This window comes from Eriocheir sinensis, chromosome 7 (assembly GCF_024679095.1).
Source record: "Eriocheir sinensis breed Jianghai 21 chromosome 7, ASM2467909v1, whole genome shotgun sequence".
NCBI classification, from domain to species: domain Eukaryota; kingdom Metazoa; phylum Arthropoda; class Malacostraca; order Decapoda; family Varunidae; genus Eriocheir; species Eriocheir sinensis.
The window spans coordinates 17,370,281-17,388,481 of record NC_066515.1 but is presented as its reverse complement, the minus strand read 5'-3'; the positions used below and the strand labels follow the sequence as shown (position 1 = coordinate 17,388,481).

Below are 18,201 nucleotides of genomic sequence, written 5' to 3'. Positions count from 1 at the left end.
CAGACGAGGAAGGAGACAGCCCAGACGAGGAAGAAGACAGCCCTGACGAGGAAGAAGACAGCCCTGACGAGGAAGGAGACAGCCCTGACGAGGAAGGAGACAGCCCTGACGAGGAAGGAGACAGGAGAAGGAGGAAATTAATTAAAGCAGCAACCATTGGAAATTAATTTAAGGAAAGGTTGATTGATTGATAGTTTATTGTTGCAGGTAAACAGCAAGGGAGAAGGGAGGAACATGCCATCCCAACCCCCATTTAATTGTCAAAGGAAAATACGCTTACTCACATCGCTGCGGCATTTCGACATACACGTACGACAGATAATAGTGGACACAGGAAATGCCGGTGATTCACGTGAGAATATGATATGATGCAATAAAGAGTTGGAGGCCATTAGGGTTTTGTATAATGAAGTCCCCAAAAGAATACAGTTTGTCAAAATTCATCTTAAAATAACTGAATATAATAACAAGCACGATAAACTGTTATTACACTATATGAGCAATTTAATTAAGCCATCATGCGGGGATCACAGTATCAACAGAGCATTAAGGAAGGAAATGGCAGAAGAAGAAGAATGTAGAGAGAAAAGTAAAATAATGTAGAAGAAAAGAAAAATAATGTATAGCTATAGACCCAACGATATGTTAAGAATAGGCCTAGTTGAGAGTAATAAAAAAATATACAGAGAAAACAAGCAAATGAAAGATATATACAAGAAAAAAAAAAAAGGAAATGGCTGAATAACAAGTCCAATATGGGTCAAAAATTAAATATATAGGGACCAAGATTGAAGTTGAAAGGAGTTGAAAAAGAAGGCTATATAGTGGGGATCCGAGATATAGGCCATGGAAAAGGAAGAAGAAAGGAAGACACTGAAGAGGAAGAGGAAGAAGACAGGCCAGAAGAGGAAGACGAAGAAGACAAACCAGAAGAGGAGGAAGAAGAGCTTTGTTTGGGTGACCTGAGAGTGCATGGAAGGCCTCAGAGGTGCCGGCGGGCTAAAGGAACGTAAGTACACAGCCCCTACTAACACTAAGAGGTCAAATGTCATTAAGGGTCACAGGGAGAGGTGTTAGGATCTTATATGGGCTGAGATGACCTTCGTAAACCCTAAAGGAGCGACAGTACTTGTGGAGGGGGAGGGTTGCGTCACTGCTCAGGTAATGGACAGGTGACAAGCAGGTAATTAGCGAGGTATTGGAGGTCACGGTAAAATAGAGTTAATGAAGGAGAATTTTAAGGTGTACCAAGAAAGGTGTGATGTGTTCCTCCTTTGTATAGCTGTCATTGTGTTGTGTTGTTTAAGTTAGTAGTTTGTCTGTGTACGCTCCATATGACATTCAGCTCATGTTTCAGTATTCAGTTGAGTTGAGTTGATGGGGCGGAGTATAGCCTCTGTAGCGGCATTTGTCACTAGTATTTTTGGTTAAGGTTGGTTTCATTGATGCCCTGATATCTTGTCTTATACTCGATCAACTGCTCTTCATTAAGATTGGTTTCACTGATGCGCTGATGTCTTGTCTAGCATTTTTTTTCATTCACTTCTTTGCTGAATTATTATTATTATCAATCCAGTATTACTCTAGAAGTACACACATCTCTGTGAAAAACATGTTTGTGCTATATGAAGTACTTTGTACATTTACAGCATACTGTTGTGTTGTTTTCCATTGTAGATCATGCATTCTTGAGATATTAATATCTTAAAATATGGTCTGGGGGGGATATATCAAGGCATTTATTTTTGTTTTGGTATTGGGGGCCAGGTTAGGTTAGGTTAGGTTGGATCTAGTTAAGTTTGGACATGCTAGTCTTGGTTTGCTTAGCTTTATTTTGGTTAGATTTAGTTGCTTATCATAAATACATGAGTCTTAGCACTGCATCGTTGGTTGTTATCCCTGGCGGTCAGTGGTCAGTGGGTGTAATTCTAGATTTTTACCATTATTCTTTGGTATGGTTCAGCAGCGATCACTAGTTTAGGTTAGACAGCTGTAGCTTGATGCATTCCTATTGTATATTTATAAGAACCAATGGATAAGAAAATATGTACTATGTAAAGGATATAATGAAATACAGAGAAAATTTTTCCTTGTTTATTGTTTTAATTGCTTATTTGGAGCATAAACTTTTCACAGGAACACTACATTCATATTTTCACTCCCTTCATAGGATACAATGTCTGGGCTGAGCCTCCCCATCCACCCCATTACCAACAACCCCACACAGGCCTGGGAGGAGATGCGGCGCTCGCAGAAGATCATCAAGCTCAACGTGAAGACGCCGCAGACGCCCCCCGACCAGAACATGGTGAGCCTTGGCCACTCCTAAAGCCGCAGGACGGATTGATGTGAAGTGTGGAGGGATACACCTTAAACTCCTTTTCCTTCTTCCTTTGTTTCATATTTTTTTTTATCTTCTGAATTTTTTTGGCACTTAACCCAGTAGCAGAGGGGATCATGTTTTTTCGTGGTCCCTCTAAGCAAGAAAAATGAGTAAAAATCACCGCTCACACAAACCATTTCATAATATATATCAAAGCATTTGTGATCATATTATGTATCCTCTATTTTGGGGGGTTTATATCATGGCACAAATTTGGCCCGTCGCTGCTACACGGTAAAGCCACAAATTTGGCCCGTCACTGCTACCGGGTTAATTAGGGACTGATATTTTCACTAGTTTCCTTCATCCCTCTCTGTTTAGGTAGCTTTTTTATTCTTCATAATTTCCAGTCAGTCACAAGTCATGCATTGCTCTAAATATTACTATAAATCCAAACTTTGATGTAACATGGCAGTAACACCTTCTCTTTGGAAAAATGTATTGAATATAGTTTTGCCTGAATGTTTATCATAGAATAATAAATAGAATTTTATATGATCTGAATTACATTTTAGCATTACAGAAAGTGCACTCTCCTTCCAATTTTGATCCTGACTATAAGTTATCTGCTCACATCATTTCCCTCGTCCTGCAGCTTAGGTTTGTGTGCATGAGTGACACGCATTGCCTCACCTCACACCTCCAGTTTGAAATCCCTGACGGTGATGTGTTTGTCCACGCGGGAGACTTCACCCGCTGTGGCAGTGCTAGTGAGGTGGAAGAGTTCAACAGCTGGATAGGTAAGCAGATTATTAATAGTAGATGTTAGTATATCATTATAAATCCTTCTGCAAACCTGATGTGTATGCCTTGGAAATGTATTAATGCCTTGCTGTTACAGGTGCCCTCCCTCACAAGCACAAAATAGTGATCGCTGGCAACCATGAGCTTAGTTTTGACCCTAAGTTTACCGGCGGGGCGTCCATCAAGCAGCACCACAAAACAGCTCACACAGGTCAGTTCCAGGGACAGCATCACACCTGTGGCGGAAGACACACAAGCTTGCTGTCGTGGTTTATTCACTCGTCCCTGAAAACCCAGACTCTTGCATTCCAGTTAGCACTTCCCTTACATCCTTTGCTTTTGTTCCTAGCTTGCCAAACAATCTTCCCCACTTCCTACTCTCATCTAAATTCTCCTGACCTCCTTCCTCCTTCCTTTGTTGAATGGTTTCACTGCTCACATCCCCTCCATTCACAGTTCAGATTTTTTAATGTAGATTGTAAACTTGCACAGCTAATATCATCTTAAAGACCGAAGAGACATGCTTGCACACCTCCCTATAAAGTAGTAGTTCTTTAATACCATAGTATTAAAGTAGTGATGCCTTTGTCCTGTTGTATGTAGTGAGGCTGTTGAGGCTGAATATTATTTGACTGAGTGAGAAGTCTTTCTGACTGAAGCAATAAGGATCACATTACCACCAGACACAGGTTCAGGAAACAAGGCTGTGGGCGCCACCAGCAAGCGCAAACCAGCCGCAGGCAGGCATGGCAATCCTGGGAGAGCACGCAGGCCAAGAGGGTTTAAGGCCTTTTGTGACTGGCTTGTGTCAAGGGCTAGGTGGGCTGTCCAGGCTCTCCGAGGTAAAAAGCCAACATGATTGCAACCACATTTTTTTTTAATGTTTAACTTTAAGGAATGAAATCAACAATTTTTTTGCCACAGGAAGAACTAATTTTTTATATTTGTATGTAAGCTAAAGGCATGATGATTCCAACCATTATTTTTTATTTCTTAAATAATGGAGATACAGGAAGGAGTAATTTTGATTCAATTTTTATTTACTTTTGATTGCTTTCATCATCTCAAACAAGGTTGTATTGATGAGATATGGATGAAACTGGATATTTCAAGGGGTTACAACTTTTTACAAGTAGTCCAGCTCAGATGGGTAGGCGGTGGCTGAACAGATAGCAAGACGGCCCCGCGTTCAGGAGGACGCGAGTTCTATCCCCGACCGGTGCCACCAAGCTGGGATTTTTCAGCCGCCGCCGAGTGGCTTAAAACTACCCACATGCTGTCCAGAAGACCACCTATCAACCCGGACTCTAGATTCTAGGATCAAAGATGAGTTCCGGGAGGGCAGCATGAGCCAATGCAAGATGGCGCCACTATAAACACTCGCCTGCGCCAGAACGGGCTGAGCTGACCATCAGGACCCACCGGGAAGAAGCCTTGGGCCGACCATCAGGATCTACCGGGAAGAAGCCTACCGGCACAATAGGCCAAGGCGTAAAAAAAATTAAAAAAATAAAAAGTCAAGTGTTGACTCTGTGGTTCCTTCCCCACCAGGTGACGGGCTGATCAATGAGATTCCTGACCTTGGGATGGAGCGTGACGATCTGAAGGCTGCCGTGGCCCAGGAGAACACTATTGACCTGATCACTAATGCTGTATACCTGCAGGACCAGGCCCTCACGCTGTGCGGCATCAAGCTGTACGGCACGCCATGGTGGGTGCCATGCTGAGCCGTGCCTATATGGTGTTAGTCTGACAGAAATATAATTTGATTAACTTGGGGCATATTAATCATGATTTCTAGCTCAAATGTGTGAGGCAAATTCCTGTTCTTGTGACATGAGTTCTTAGAGGATGAAACCATTTGAAATATATAAAATTTTCATACTCCACCTCCTGCAAAGGAGTGATCAGTCAAGTTACAATCACCTTCATCATCACTGACTCCCAATCTCTGACATTTCCCTCCCACAACAGGCAGCCAGAGTTCTGCAACTGGGCCTTCAATGTGCCAAGGGGTAAACAGTGTCTGGAGAAGTGGGACGCGATTCCTGAAGACACAGACATCCTCATCACCCACACGCCTCCTGTTGGACACGGGGACCTCTGCTGCACGGGGGTCCGGGCGGGCTGTGTGGAGCTCCTCAACACTGTCCAGACCAGAGTGAAGCCCAAGTACCACCTGTTTGGCCACATCCATGAAGGTAAGTGGTCTCTGCCTCCCTGCGGACAGTCGCTCACCTCCACAGCCAAGCATGACAATGGGTTTGGGGTAGAGTACACACAAGCCACTTACTTATGGCTGATATTTTGGGGTTCTGTGTATTATTTGTTTAGCTCCAGAAATTATTATGGTATTTATGGGTGAAAAATGATGAAGTTATTGGAAGATTTTCATAATTATAAAGCTTTGTATAAAAATTTTCTTTAAATTTTTCAAATGGTGGCTGTGTAGAGTGAGTGACCAGTCTTCCAGTAGTGATGATATAGTTAGTTTGTGGATAATTATAGCCAGAGTTTGATAATGTTCATGACCAAACAGTTCACATAAGTAAGGTGTGTGTGTGTGTGTGTGTGTGCGTGTCAACTTGTAATAAAAAACGCCTGAATATTCCATATGTGTTGCCTCAAGTTTATTGTTGTCGGCAGGTTACGGGGTGACATCAGATGGTAAGATCATATTCATCAACGCCTCCACATGTAACATTAACTACGTGCCCATCAACCCCCCAATAGTGTTTGATGTTCCCATTCCTTTGGGGTTCTCTAAATGATTGCTAGATTAGTCCAGTTTATTCTGGCGTCTTATTGTACCTCAATGACTTACTTCTTGTGTCAGGCGTTTCTGTGTACGTATGTACAAATACCTTCTCTTAATTATTCCACATTCTGAGTATTACCTAAAAATCATCAAACCTTTTAATTCTCGTCTCGTATTCTCTTGACTGCATGTTTCCTGTTATTACTGGAAATGGTTCAGAATGTAAAAACCAGTATGCCAACAAACTCCTACTCTCAAGGGAGGCAGGAGAGCATCACTCAAACAAGGACCAGGGAGAGGTTCACCAGTAACCCAGAGTTAAGGATATTGTCACAAGGTGGATATCCTTTTTCTCATTCTTTTTCAAGTCACTTAGTCCTACACAAGGCATTAAGTGAAGTAACTTGGCAAGGCTCAAGGCTGTGTCATGGCTGTTTGTCAAGTGCATTATAACCCTTAGGAAAAAGTTTGTCACATCTAGGTGGTAGAGGAGGGCAGATCACGCGTCACCCTCGTAGAACAGTAACCGTAGTGTGTATGGTGCAGATTTGTAGTGTGATTGACCTGTACTTAGCGGCAGCATTGAGCACAAATTTGTAGAGGCATATCGGCCTCTGCCTGAATAGAAGATGTACATTTTAAGTGAGTTTTAGCAAAGCAACTTAAGAGGTATAGTATTGTCTTAGGCCTAAGGTATCATGGTCGAGGTGCCCCATCGTGGATGGGTAAGCACATAGGTAGACACCCTTTTCTTTCTATACTGTCTGGTCATGATGGCACAGAGGTTGCCACGAGACTGGTGAGGTCGTGTTCCAGCAGCTTCTCTCAGCCTCTGGACCAAGCAGCTTGAACTTCTCATGGTTGTTTTGCAGGCAACAAGTGTGTTCCCCTGGTTATATGATTGTCCTTCTAATCATGACACTTTCCCTTGCAGCCTAGATAGTAACATCAGCTCTCTATACTGACTTTAACAATTTTTTACTAATTTGATGCTATAGCCAAACACAGTGTTCCCTTTTTAACAGTTAGCTCATAATGGTGTAACTGTTAACCCTCTAGGCAAGCCGCTCTGTGCTTGTATAGGACAGTGTTGTGTGCATGCATCATCCTTGCCTTCATGACACTTGGCCAGCACAGCATCAACTCTTACAATTCCTTGGATTAGTCTCAGTGAAAGTCTTGCACAAATTTAGCTTTAGGCAGCTGTCAGGACCCCACACCCTGCATAGGGAAAAACATTGCAGCAGAACCATAATGTTTTAGGTCTCGTTGGAGTGACAGAAAATGTTTCATAAATTTGAAGGTATCCAGTCGTGGTAGTGAAAAAATTTACAAATAAAGGAAATAGGAATATAGACTACCCATAAGCAACCCGCCTTCCATGGAGGTTTGAACCTGTGAATGGTTAGTTAGTATTATATTAGTGGGATTGAATGTGTTTTTTGTTTCCTTGTATAGTTCACACTAGAGGTAGCTTGACAGGTGGTGTGCTATTTGCTCAGAAATTTAACTTAATACTTTTATACTCTAGTCAGCTAAGGAAAACTCAAGTGAATGAAGATTGCTTGAGACTCATGCTTTTAGGAGTTAAGTGAGTGGGTAAAGGATTGTCCTTGTTTAAAAGAGGTGCAGCAGCTTCTCTTGCAACAATGTCTACCAGCCAGAGGGAGTACATGGTACATCTACTTGATGTGCATGTTCATGGCATAATCGTTTGCCATTGGTTTACTTAACAGGGTCTTCATATGACATTTGAACTCGCTACATCATCATTTGTTGTTAGTGTAACTTTAGTATCATTGTTTCTGTGGTGCATTGAACTGATGGTGCATCTTAGGCTACAATGAATGGCATATTTTGATCACAAAAGAAGTTTGTCTGACTAATGAGTTGTGTTTGAGGTGCATGAGTGTTGGTCTCACAGGGCATCACATATCTTGAGGTTGTAGGCTGTTGTGTGCAGCTTTCCTTTGTCTCAGTGAGGTGTTGGGGTATGTCAAGATGGTTGTTGCCATGTCAATCATGGTTCCAAGGAAAACATTTTCTTTCTCTTGGTTATTATTGTTTTTTCCATTGTCCGAGCTTTGCAAAACTGTGTCTTAATGGCCTCTTTCGACAGTGAGTAGACAGGAAAGCTGTTGAATTTTTCCTTTGCATAATCCTACCTAATGTGCAGCTATGAAGCACAAGGGTTATTGTTTCATTTGGGTGTAAGACGCACATACCTAGTGCATTACTCTTTCGTCTTTATAACCGGTGCGTCGCTAGTCCTTGTAGAGATACTTTTGGTGTAGTTCTCAGGGTACGTCTTAGTGATGATAAGTTTTAAATATATTACAGAACTAGTGCATGAAATATTGTTATATTTATGTAAATTTCCCTGCTTTGTTCTACCCAGCCTGGTGTGAGAGCTTTTAATAAGACAAAAAACAAGGACGTAATCCTCAGTGTGTTTGATACTGAAATTCAAATGCTGGGATTTATATTTTAGTTATTGAAAACATCATTGAAACTGTAAAGTTGACACTAATGCTTCATAGAGCGCTAGTGTTGTTAAACAGAAAACAGTGAGGGTAGTAAAATTTGGTTTGACCCCAAACCCATTCCAAATATTAGTCCCTGCATGCAGCATGATGTCCAAAAAAGTGTCTGTTGAGCTGAACTTGAACCCATAAGTGAAAAGTTATAATGTGTGGAATAACATAAAATGAGACATTAGGGCATTTATTCTTGCATTTTGCTTCATCCAGGAGCTTTAAACAAATCTGTTGTGGACCATTAAGCTAAGCTGATGTACACACTCAAAAAAGTACCATTACAGTGGGATCCGACGAGTTTCACACTGAGCAACACGGTAATCTTGACAGGGTTAGTGCGATCACCCCCACCACCTCAGCTCTGCTGGGGGAGCAGGACAGGACTCCTGTAAGGGAGGGATAGAGAGGAAGTGAGACACTGAGATACCAGATTATCACCAAAATATTAACGGAGCGATTTGAGTGCCACTTGTTTCAGCTTTGTATTGACAAATTATAAAACAATAATGTTCATACGATATACATAACAGCGATGGATAGAAGTATTTCCCATGTCAAAGACAAAAACATCAACCATCAATGCATGTCAAAATATAGTTCAGTTCATAATGTGCCATCCTGGAACTAATGCTTCCACTGAATGTGTCTTTTGTCTCATGAACAAGCTGTGGGCATCTGAAAAATAACTTCAAATTGCAACCCTAAAAGCATTGCTGTTAAGAAAGATAATGTCTAACAATAACGCAAGGTGTTTATCATAACTATTGTCTCCTAAATGGACGAAACTTCAAGTGTTCACTTGTGTGTGAAGTGTTAAAGCATAATTTCATCACCCAAACACTACAATATTATAGTGCCACATACAACACAGATCAAGTCACTTCGACTAAGACTCCGCCTGTGTGTTTCATGAAGCGTTACTGTGCCGGCTTATATTCTACTGCTTCATTTACGTGTCCCGCTCACTTGATTCAGGCAAGTGATGCCACACCCAACACACGCAGTGATGCCAACATGAGTAGCCTGTTATCAATGGCTTCGTCCTTGGTGTCAGTTTGTATCGTGCTGAATGTGTAACGATACTTATTTGAGTATGTGTACATATATATTTAGTTTATTCTTTAAGAATGTTACCGTTCATGGTTTACGTTTAAGCTTTTCTGCATTTAGTAACACGCTGGCATTTACTCAGCAGAGCACAACACACACATCCCCCAGCAAGGCAAACATGCGTAGGCTTTGAGAGGCAGGCAAAGTGTTGTTCCTCAGGCCATTCCAGTGCAGTGTTCATCAAACCTTCTCACTACAGCATCTGAGATGTACATTTTAAGCATAACCCTCACAGCCCATGCATCATGAAGCCTCTTGGCAGTACCAAGAGCTGTGTGTCTTTGGCCATCTGGTGTTGATTGTTTGTGAAGAACTGGTGATGCACTGAGCAAGCCAAAGCATCCTTATTTCTTGTCCCTTGTTGCTTCTTCTCAGCAAGACACTCCAGGCAGCCGCTACATGTCCGGCTGAACATGTCTCGCCACACGCTACTGAGGCAGCACCAGGATGCTTGTACAATCACCTGTTTACTCCTGTCACCTTTACATACCTTTTATTTCTCCTGAAGAAAAGGCAAAGGTAATGCCCAATTTTTGTTTGTGAGTCTTGCTGGGAATATTCCCAAGAGTTCCATTGTGGAAGCCTGTCGTGGTGATACTGTACCAAAGACCTGCCCGCCCCACCTGCCGTCGTGAGGTGAAGGTAATTATAGTGTTGAGTTGTACCTGGCGTCTCATTAACACCTGTCATCATTAAGCCATTATTAAGGGGAGCCCTGAGTGAGAAGGGTTTGTTTACCACTCCGGAAGCACTCTTCTAACTACAATGCGCAATAGGAAAAATGAAGTGAATTTAGCAAAGGTATGAAAACGAAATATTATTAACGTTAAGAATGACAAACATTCATTCTTAGGTATTTGATTAAAGTCAATGCTCAATTTTCCAAAGCACTTGTATTATTTTTTTTTCGTGAGTATTATAATTAGAAGGATGCGTACAAAATGGCTAGCATGAGTCATTGTGGTGTTGCAAGGTGCTGCACCACAAAGGTAAGTCAAACAAGGCAGGCTGTGCAATGCCGCGGCACGCCATCCATTCAGTCCCTGCGGCCTGTGAGGGGCCGATAGCCGTGGCCAGCCCCTCCCCTGGGACAGTGGTAATCATGACGTGCAGGTTACCACAGTTTACGTGCCATGTTCCCCAGATGTCCATTTAGCAAGGGAAGATAAACACCTGGGCGGGCTGTTTGCCGCTTCCCAGATCCCGGCGCGAACGGCCGCGGCGCCTCGGGGCGCGATGGCCGCCGCGCCACGGGGCTCGGTTAACGCCTCAAACCAGTAGATTCCGTGAGCGGGGTGCTTACATGACTCGTTTATGAAAGTGATCAGTTACTGATGCATAAATCATAATACACGCAGAATTAGTGAATACCGTTTATTTCACTTAACCTTACTATAAACAACATAAATAGGCGCCCGTCAGCTCGGTGCAGCGCATCGCCAACCTAACTGATGAGGTTCTCGATGAGGAAACTGCGGCCCCGCGGGGTGCTGGGGTGGTAGGTGTCCAGCACGTGGCCGCCCGCCCCAAGCTTGGCGTCGTGGCCAGCCAGCACCGCGGCCCGTCTGGTGTCCAGGCTGTTTCGAAGTAGCAGCAGCTCCGGGATGACCCGCAGTTCCTCTGGCAAGCCTCTAGCGGGGTCAGTCCTCATGTCAGCCCGCCGTGGCACCAACGTCCTTGTGTGCCCATGGTTCCCCTGCGGCAGGAGGTGCGGCAGGTGCTGTAGGAAGGACCACGAGGCCAACAGTTGGCTTCTCCCGAGGTCACAGCTGCCGCCGGGCCTGAGCGGCGCGTGTTTCTCGTCCAACACGACGTTCCTGCAAGACAGTGAGTCTCTGTGTGGCGTACACTCCACTCCGCTGGGCAGCTTCCCCTCGAGGGCGTGGCCACGCTGGTGGACGTCCCTCAGCACCGGCGTCATGTCAGGCATGGCGACCCCCGGCAGCCCCACGCACGCCGCCCCCAGGCCGTCCAGCAGGTCCCCGCCTGACGGAGGGTCACTGCCGGTGGCTTTGGTGCCGAGCGCCGCGTCGTCGGCAGCCGCGACGCTCAACTTCGTGTTGTGCTGGTCGTACTTGGGACAGGCCTTTTCGTCTTCCTGTTCTGGCGATGCTCCTGCCGGCTCATGCGTCTCCTTGGGGGCTCCTGATGCGCCTTGGCCCTGCCGGGGACGCCGCTTCCTCCTGCGGTAGTTGCCGTTCTCAAACATGTCGGAGCAGGTGGGGTCGAGGGCCCAGTAACTGCCCTTGCCCGGCCGACCCTTCTCCCGCGGCACCTGAAATATATGCATCTTTAGTCACTGAAGGAAGGTGAAGACATGAGCCGTGTGATGAGTAATCATGAGTTAATAACCTCGCGACGTTCAGTTTCCTCTCTGGACTTCAAACTTTTGTTGGATAAAATTTGATGCGATGATACTTGCTGTGACTTTCGGATTGTTATGGATTACCGTTCATGAGTATTCGAAGGTCAGTTCATACTTAAAGATGGCATTGGGAGGGCCAAGTGGGGGAACAATTCATTAATGCAAGGCAGAGGTGAGGAAGAACTCATTAACTCACCTTTATGAAGCAGTCGTTGAGGCTGAGGTTGTGGCGGATGCTGTTCTGCCAGCCCTGGCGGTTGTGGCTGAGAGATAAAGGGAACACAATGGGAGAGTTAAGGATTTATCTTACTTCAAAGCCTTTAGCTAGTGGTCATTGGTGGTTTTATGACTAATGCTGATTTTCGTTCATTCATCTCAATGTTTTGCCTCTAGTTATTGTCGCTATGTTAAAAGAAAGCAAATTGTATCACGGCACTGAATGAATCCCTCCTCCCCCATCTCTCTCTCTCTCTCTCTCTCTCTCTCTCTCAACAACAACAACTCACCGGTAGTAGGGGAAGCGGTCCATGATGAACCTGTAGATGCCGGCCAGAGTGACGCGTTGCTCCGGGGCGCTGCGGATGGCCATGGCGATGAGGGCGATGTAGGAGAACGGCGGCTTCTGCTGCGCTGCGGGGCGGGAGAGGAGACGTGAGTACTGCGACCGTTGTGTTTAGTCCGTTATCGATTAATTCGCTCATCCATTCATCCTTTATCTCTGGCCTACACACCCATATTTGATTAGGCTTTTGCAGAGGTTGTGATAGTATTTCCAGGGGCAGTTTTATGAGCCAGGGATAGTCTAACAAGGCTTCTGAGTACTGCGACCGTTGTGTTTTGTCCGTTATCGTTTCATTCGCTCATCCATTCATCCTTTTTCTCTATCTTACACACCCGTATTTGATTAGGCTTTCGCAGAGGTTGTGATAGTATTTCCAGGGGCAGTTTTATGAGCCTAGGGATAGTCTAGCAAGGCTTCTGAATGCTGCGACCGTTATTTTTTTTACCGTTATCAATTCATTTTCTCATTCGTTCATCATTTTTAGGGCTAACACACCCATATTTGAATAGGCTTTCGTAGAGGTTGTGTACTATTTCCAAGGGGAGTTTTATGAGCCTAGGGATAATCTAACAAGGCTTCTGAGTACTGCGACCGTTATTTTTTGTTCGTTGTCGATTAATTCGCTCATCCATTCATCCTTTCTCCCTATCTTACACACCCATATTTGATTAGGTTTTTGCAGAGGTTGTGTAGTATTTCCAGGGGCAGTTTTATGAGCCTAGGGATAGTCTAACAAGGCTTCTGAGTACTGCGACCGTTACTTTTTGTCCGTTATCGATTCATTTCCTCATTCGTTCATCCTTTTTAGGGCTAATACACCGATATTTGAATAGGCTTTTGTAGAGGTTGTGATAGTATTTCCAAAGGGAGTTATATGAGCCTAGGGATAGTTTGACAAGGCTTCTGCATCATGAATGTAAAAAACTCATGAAAACAAGCTAATTTCCTCTGTGGCCGTTGGGAATACTGGTTGTGAGCCGAAATCGTCCTGAGGGCCATATTCTTACACCCATATTTGATTAGGCTTTTGCAGATCGAGGTTGTGATAGTATTTCCAGGGGCAGTTTTATGAGTCTAGAGATAGTTTGACAAGGCTTCTGCACCATGAATGTAAAAAACTCATGAAAACCCAACTAATTTCCTCTGTGGACTTTGGGAATACTGGTTGTGAGCCGAAATCGTCCTGTGGGCCATATTCTTAAACGTTTCGGCGTCCAAGCACACATTGATTGGTTGATTGATAGTTTATTGTTGAAAGTAAACAACAAAGGAGAAGGGAGGAGCATGCCGTCCCAACCCCCAGGCAGTACAGAGTGTGATCATACAACTCAGGATACATGTGGAAGTAGCACCAGGAAACTAAAAAGATACAATGGTAGGGGACAAGTGCTAAAAAAAATAAAGGCCCTGATTTACACATTTGATAAGACGCTTTCGTATGATTGTGGGTATTTTCAGGGGCAGTTTTATGAGGCTAGTGATAGTTTGACGAGACTTCTGCGCATGAATGTGAAAAACACTCATGAAAATTCAACTTATCTCTGTAGCCTTTGAAATTATTGGGGCATTTTCATGAGCCTAGTGATAGTTTGACGAGACTTCTGCACCATGAATGTGAAAAACACTCATGGAAATTCAACTTATCTCAGTAGCCTTTGAAATTAATGGGGCAGTTTTATGAGCCTAGTGATAGTTTGACGAGACTTCTGCACCATGAATATGAAAAACACTCATGGAAATTCAACTTATCTCTGTAGCCTTTGAAATTGTCTAAGAGTCGAACGCGTCTGAGAATACACACATTAAAGTGACATTTTTATCATTTTTTTTCTTTTTTTTCTCACTTTTCTCGAACTACTGGACTTCGACTCACGGGTCACGAACATGCAACCTAAGTCTTAGCATGCAACAGGATAACCTCACGTGCTCGAGATCGCCTTGTGTAGTTACAGACCCACGGCGACCACGCAGCACCAAGGAGTCGCGCAGTTTATAGCTACAAGACAGTGGCGTCAGCGGTAATGTGACGGATGTTGTTCAGCTGACTCTTGAAACACCGGATTCTCTCTTAGCCAAACACTCAGCGATTTGAAAGGAAGGAGGAGGAGGAAAATTGTGGAAGAAAGAGAAGAAAATGGTCGAGGACGTGAATGAAAAGAACAGAACACACTAAAACGGAAACAAGGAGAGCAAGAGAACGAACAAAAAAAATAGATAGAACACTGAAGAACACTAGAAAAATGCTAGAAAGAGAAGGAAAGATAAAAAAATAATACAGGAACAAGAACAGGGAAGAGTAAAGGCGGTGGCCGAGTGGACAGTGTGCAGGCGCGATGTCCTGGATGACCCGGGTTCGTGTCCCGCCCGCCGCTACAAGCTGACAATTTTCACTCATCGCCGAGTGGGCCAAGATTACCCACATCCTGTCCTGAAGACCACCTATCAACCCGGACTCCAGCGAAACTCTCTAGTGGTGAACAAAGATATGAGCTTCGGGCGGTAGCTCACAACCGAGAGAGCCCAGGTTCGATTCCCGGGCGGAGTGGAAAAATTTGGGCGGCTTTTCCGATACCCTACGCCCCTGTCCACCCAGCAGTGAATGGGTACCAGGTATTAATCGGGGGTTGTGTCCCGTCTCCTGGGATCTGTTCCCTTCTATAATTCCTTCCCCCTCCTGTCTCTCTCCGGCATATGACCACAGATGTTGCGCCGACCAAACGAAACTTTCCAACTTTTTCCGGGCGGTAGCATGAGCCAAGTAAGAATGGCGCCTCTATGAAACACTTGCCTGCGTCACTAATGAACTGGGGCCAACTAACATTAGCCCACCACCTGATCAGCCCTGTAGACCGAACTTAAAAAAAAAAAAATACCCGTTAACCAAAAACTCCGTCTTGACTCACCTTCTGCGTCAGGGGCGTGAGGCTGTGGTCCGAGGCGGCAGGGGGGGTAGAGGAGCGGGGAGGGAGTGTAGGGGGAAGGCAGGGAGGAGGACAGCAGGTGGGAGAAGTACAGGGGAGAGGGATAGAAGGAAGAGGAGGAGAGGGGGAGGCTGGGATAGGAGGCGGCGGAGTGGTGGTTCATGGCGTGTGTGTGTGGTCCCCAGGCACTCTGTTAGATAAGCTTGCGTGTGTGTGTGTGTGAATTAACGGGTGGGTGCCTTCCTCCCTCAGCGGCTGGCGGGCTACTAAGCGTGTCGGAGGCAGAGACATCTTATTTAAAGGCGCAGTTAGTTTGTTTGAGTTTACTCTTGTGTTATTGTTTACAGTGGGAGGCCAAACATTTGCTCCATTGAAGGGCGCCGCGGCCGACCACCACCGCGACCCGTGTTTGTTTTCACACACACACACGCCCACCGCGAGGCGCGCGCGCTCACGCACACACACACACACACACACACACACACACACACACACACACACAGGCTGTAATTGATAATGTTGTGCTATTTTGAGTGTTATAACAAACTATGACAAGCAAATCTTTTAAGTGCCTCTTCTTCTTCTTCCTCTTCTTCTTTTGCTTATCCTCCTCCTCCTCCTCCTCCGCTTTTCCTTTTCTTATTACGAATATATGATACCTAGATTAATAGATAGATAGATAGATAGATAGATAGTTACATACGTGCAAATAGAAAGAGCACTCACAACTCATGATTTCCCATTCTCAGGATGTGCTATATCTGTGTCATCCGGTCCCTAATAGATTATGCTGCACCAGTTCTTGCGCGTTGTAGCCCTGCCCAGCTGAAGCCCATGGTAAAAATTTATTATTATACTCAACAAAATCTCTACCGTGCTCATATCTTCCTTCTGGTGCTGCAATACTATAAAATAATGATAATAGTGATAATAATAATAAAGGTACTATTATAAATGCATCCAACGAGTTTGCAGTTAACACTTAAATAACAACAACAACAACAACATCAACAACAACAACACGCACCCCCCCAGATAAGGAGATCGGGGTTGGTTACACTTCAAAACAAAAGAGGATCACAGCTTAATCTATAAATAATACAAGCCGAGTTTACAGACGAGGAAGATATATATTTGTGAGATGAATGATGCTGAGAGAGAGAGAGAGAGAGAGAGAGAGAGAGAGAGAGAGAGAGAGAGAGAGAGAAAGAGAGAGAGAAACGAGACGGAGAAGGGGAGAGAAGAGAAAAAAGGAAGGAGAAAGGAGAAAAAGAGAGAACCGGTAAAAGGAATGACGAGAGAGAGAGAGAGAGACAGAGGGGGGGGGGGGGATTAACGAGACGGAGAAGGGAGAGAAGAGAAAACAAAAGGAAGGAGAAAGGATAAAAAAGAGAACCGATAAAAGGAATGACGAGAGAGAGAGAGAGAGAGAGAGAGAGAGAGAGAGAGAGAGAGAGAGAGAGAGAGAGACGAGACGGAGAAGGAGAGAGAAGAGAAAACAAAAGGAAGGAGAAAGGAGAAAAAGAGATAACTGATAAAAGGAATGACGAGAGAGAGAGAGAGAGAGAGAGAGAGAGAGAGAGAGAGAGAGAGAGAGAGAGAGAGATCAAACAACAGAGACAGAGGGGTGACTGCTTTCGCAAACTTGACAAGACCGTAGTCGTGTGAGGTCCGGGCCATGAACACGACGAACTTCTTATCAATCGAATGTCTGTTCTTGGGGAAATTAATTAAACGTTCGTACACCTGAGCGTTACCTTAAAAATAGCCTGAGTGTTTTTGTTATATATATTTTCTATTATATGATGAAAGGTAAGGAGATTTATTTAGTTGTAGTGGTAGTAGTAGTAGTAGTAGTAGTAGTAGTAGTAGTAGTAGTAGTAGAATAAGGAGGATGAAAAATATAACCATAATCATCATCATCATCCTCTCTTCCTTCTCCTCCTTCCCTTTCCTCCCCCTCCTCCCCAGCCTACCCCTCCCCTCCCTTACCCCTTCCCCCCTCCCCTCACCATTCACTTGACAGAAGAGAGAGAGAGAGAGAGAGAGAGAGAGAGAGAGAGAGAGAGAGGGAGTGCCATGTGTCCAGATATCACGTAACTAGCATAAGAAAAGGGCCATTTGACCCCCCCCTCTCTTCCCCTCTTTATGTGATGACACCCACCTGAGGCTGTGATGGTGGCGGTGATGGTGGTGGTGGTGGTGGTAATATCTTCATTATTATTATTATTATTATTATTATTATTATTATTATTATTATTATTATTATTATTATTATTATTATTATTATTATTATTATTATTATTATTATTATTATTATTATTATTATTATTATTACTACTACTACTACTACTACTACTACTACTACTACTTCTACCACCACTACTACTACTACTACTACTACTACTACTACTACTACTACTATTACTACTACTACTACTACTATTGCGGGTGGTTTTTGTGTATATATTATTTGTCATTGTTGTTTTTGTTATTATTGTTGTTGTTCTATTGTGTTGAATAAGCGACGTCCATTTCTTCATTCTAAATTGCAACACAAGTCAAACGTATTATAACAACATCCGGGTCCCCGTGTTTATACTCTAACCCGACAAGAGGAGGAAAGGATCGAATCGCTTCCCCGCGCCGACCAACAATGTTTTCAAAGGGATCAGCAGTTATTACGCGGCGTGTTCTCCTGCTGGCGCTGTGCTGTGTTGCTGGTGCTGGTGCTGCTGCTGAGTAGACGGGGAGCACAGCAGAATAGCCATAACAGCACACATCATGGGAGGGGAGGGGGGGGGGGGGAGGCTTTGTGTGT

At 44.2% G+C, this 18,201-nt stretch overlaps 2 protein-coding genes across 4 annotated transcripts; one reads left to right on the top strand and one right to left on the bottom strand.

Moving 5' to 3' along the window:
• Window positions 1-529: 529 nt before the first annotated feature.
• LOC126993779 (metallophosphoesterase MPPED2-like) lies at window positions 530-10,196 on the top strand. 2 transcript variants are annotated; one of them, XM_050852939.1, is made up of 8 exons: window positions 530-1,009; window positions 2,171-2,308; window positions 2,979-3,123; window positions 3,225-3,338; window positions 3,811-3,969; window positions 4,679-4,838; window positions 5,102-5,328; window positions 5,774-10,196. In XM_050852939.1, exons 2-8 carry the CDS (start codon window positions 2,177-2,179, stop codon window positions 5,896-5,898), a joined length of 1,062 nt encoding a protein of 353 aa, XP_050708896.1. In that variant the 5' UTR covers window positions 530-1,009; window positions 2,171-2,176; the 3' UTR covers window positions 5,899-10,196. The 2 variants fall into 2 exon arrangements, with proteins under 2 accessions (XP_050708896.1, XP_050708901.1); XM_050852944.1 differs by lacking the exon at window positions 3,811-3,969.
• Window positions 10,197-10,891: 695 nt separating this feature from the next.
• Window positions 10,892-15,959, bottom strand: LOC126993760 (forkhead box protein L1-like). 2 transcript variants are annotated; one of them, XM_050852929.1, is made up of 4 exons: window positions 15,363-15,959; window positions 12,404-12,527; window positions 12,094-12,160; window positions 10,892-11,807 (listed from the first exon to the last, which is right to left on the bottom strand). In XM_050852929.1, the coding sequence occupies exons 1-4, from the start codon at window positions 15,541-15,543 to the stop codon at window positions 10,977-10,979; spliced, it is 1,203 nt and encodes a 400-aa protein (XP_050708886.1). In that variant the 5' UTR covers window positions 15,544-15,959; the 3' UTR covers window positions 10,892-10,976. The 2 variants fall into 2 exon arrangements, with proteins under 2 accessions (XP_050708886.1, XP_050708893.1); XM_050852936.1 differs by lacking the exon at window positions 15,363-15,959 and adding an exon at window positions 14,383-14,459.
• Window positions 15,960-18,201: the final 2,242 nt, after the last annotated feature.

What these genes read in the sequence shown, in the direction of transcription:
- LOC126993779 (XM_050852939.1), top strand. Translation starts at nt 2,177, where the DNA reads ATGTCTGGGCTGAGCCTCCCCATCCACCCCATTACCAACAACCCCACA. An exon ending in CGCCCCCCGACCAGAACATG is followed by an intron (nt 2,309 to 2,978) that starts GTGAGCCTTGGC and finishes CTCGTCCTGCAG; the next exon opens with CTTAGGTTTGTGTGCATGAG. An exon ending in AGAGTTCAACAGCTGGATAG is followed by an intron (nt 3,124 to 3,224) that starts GTAAGCAGATTA and finishes TTGCTGTTACAG; the next exon opens with GTGCCCTCCCTCACAAGCAC.
- LOC126993760 (XM_050852929.1), bottom strand. Translation starts at nt 15,543, where the DNA reads ATGAACCACCACTCCGCCGCCTCCTATCCCAGCCTCCCCCTCTCCTCC. An exon ending in TCACGCCCCTGACGCAGAAG is followed by an intron (nt 12,528 to 15,362) that starts GTGAGTCAAGAC and finishes CCCGCCCCGCAG; the next exon opens with CGCAGCAGAAGCCGCCGTTC. An exon ending in GACCGCTTCCCCTACTACCG is followed by an intron (nt 12,161 to 12,403) that starts GTGAGTTGTTGT and finishes TTTATCTCTCAG; the next exon opens with CCACAACCGCCAGGGCTGGC.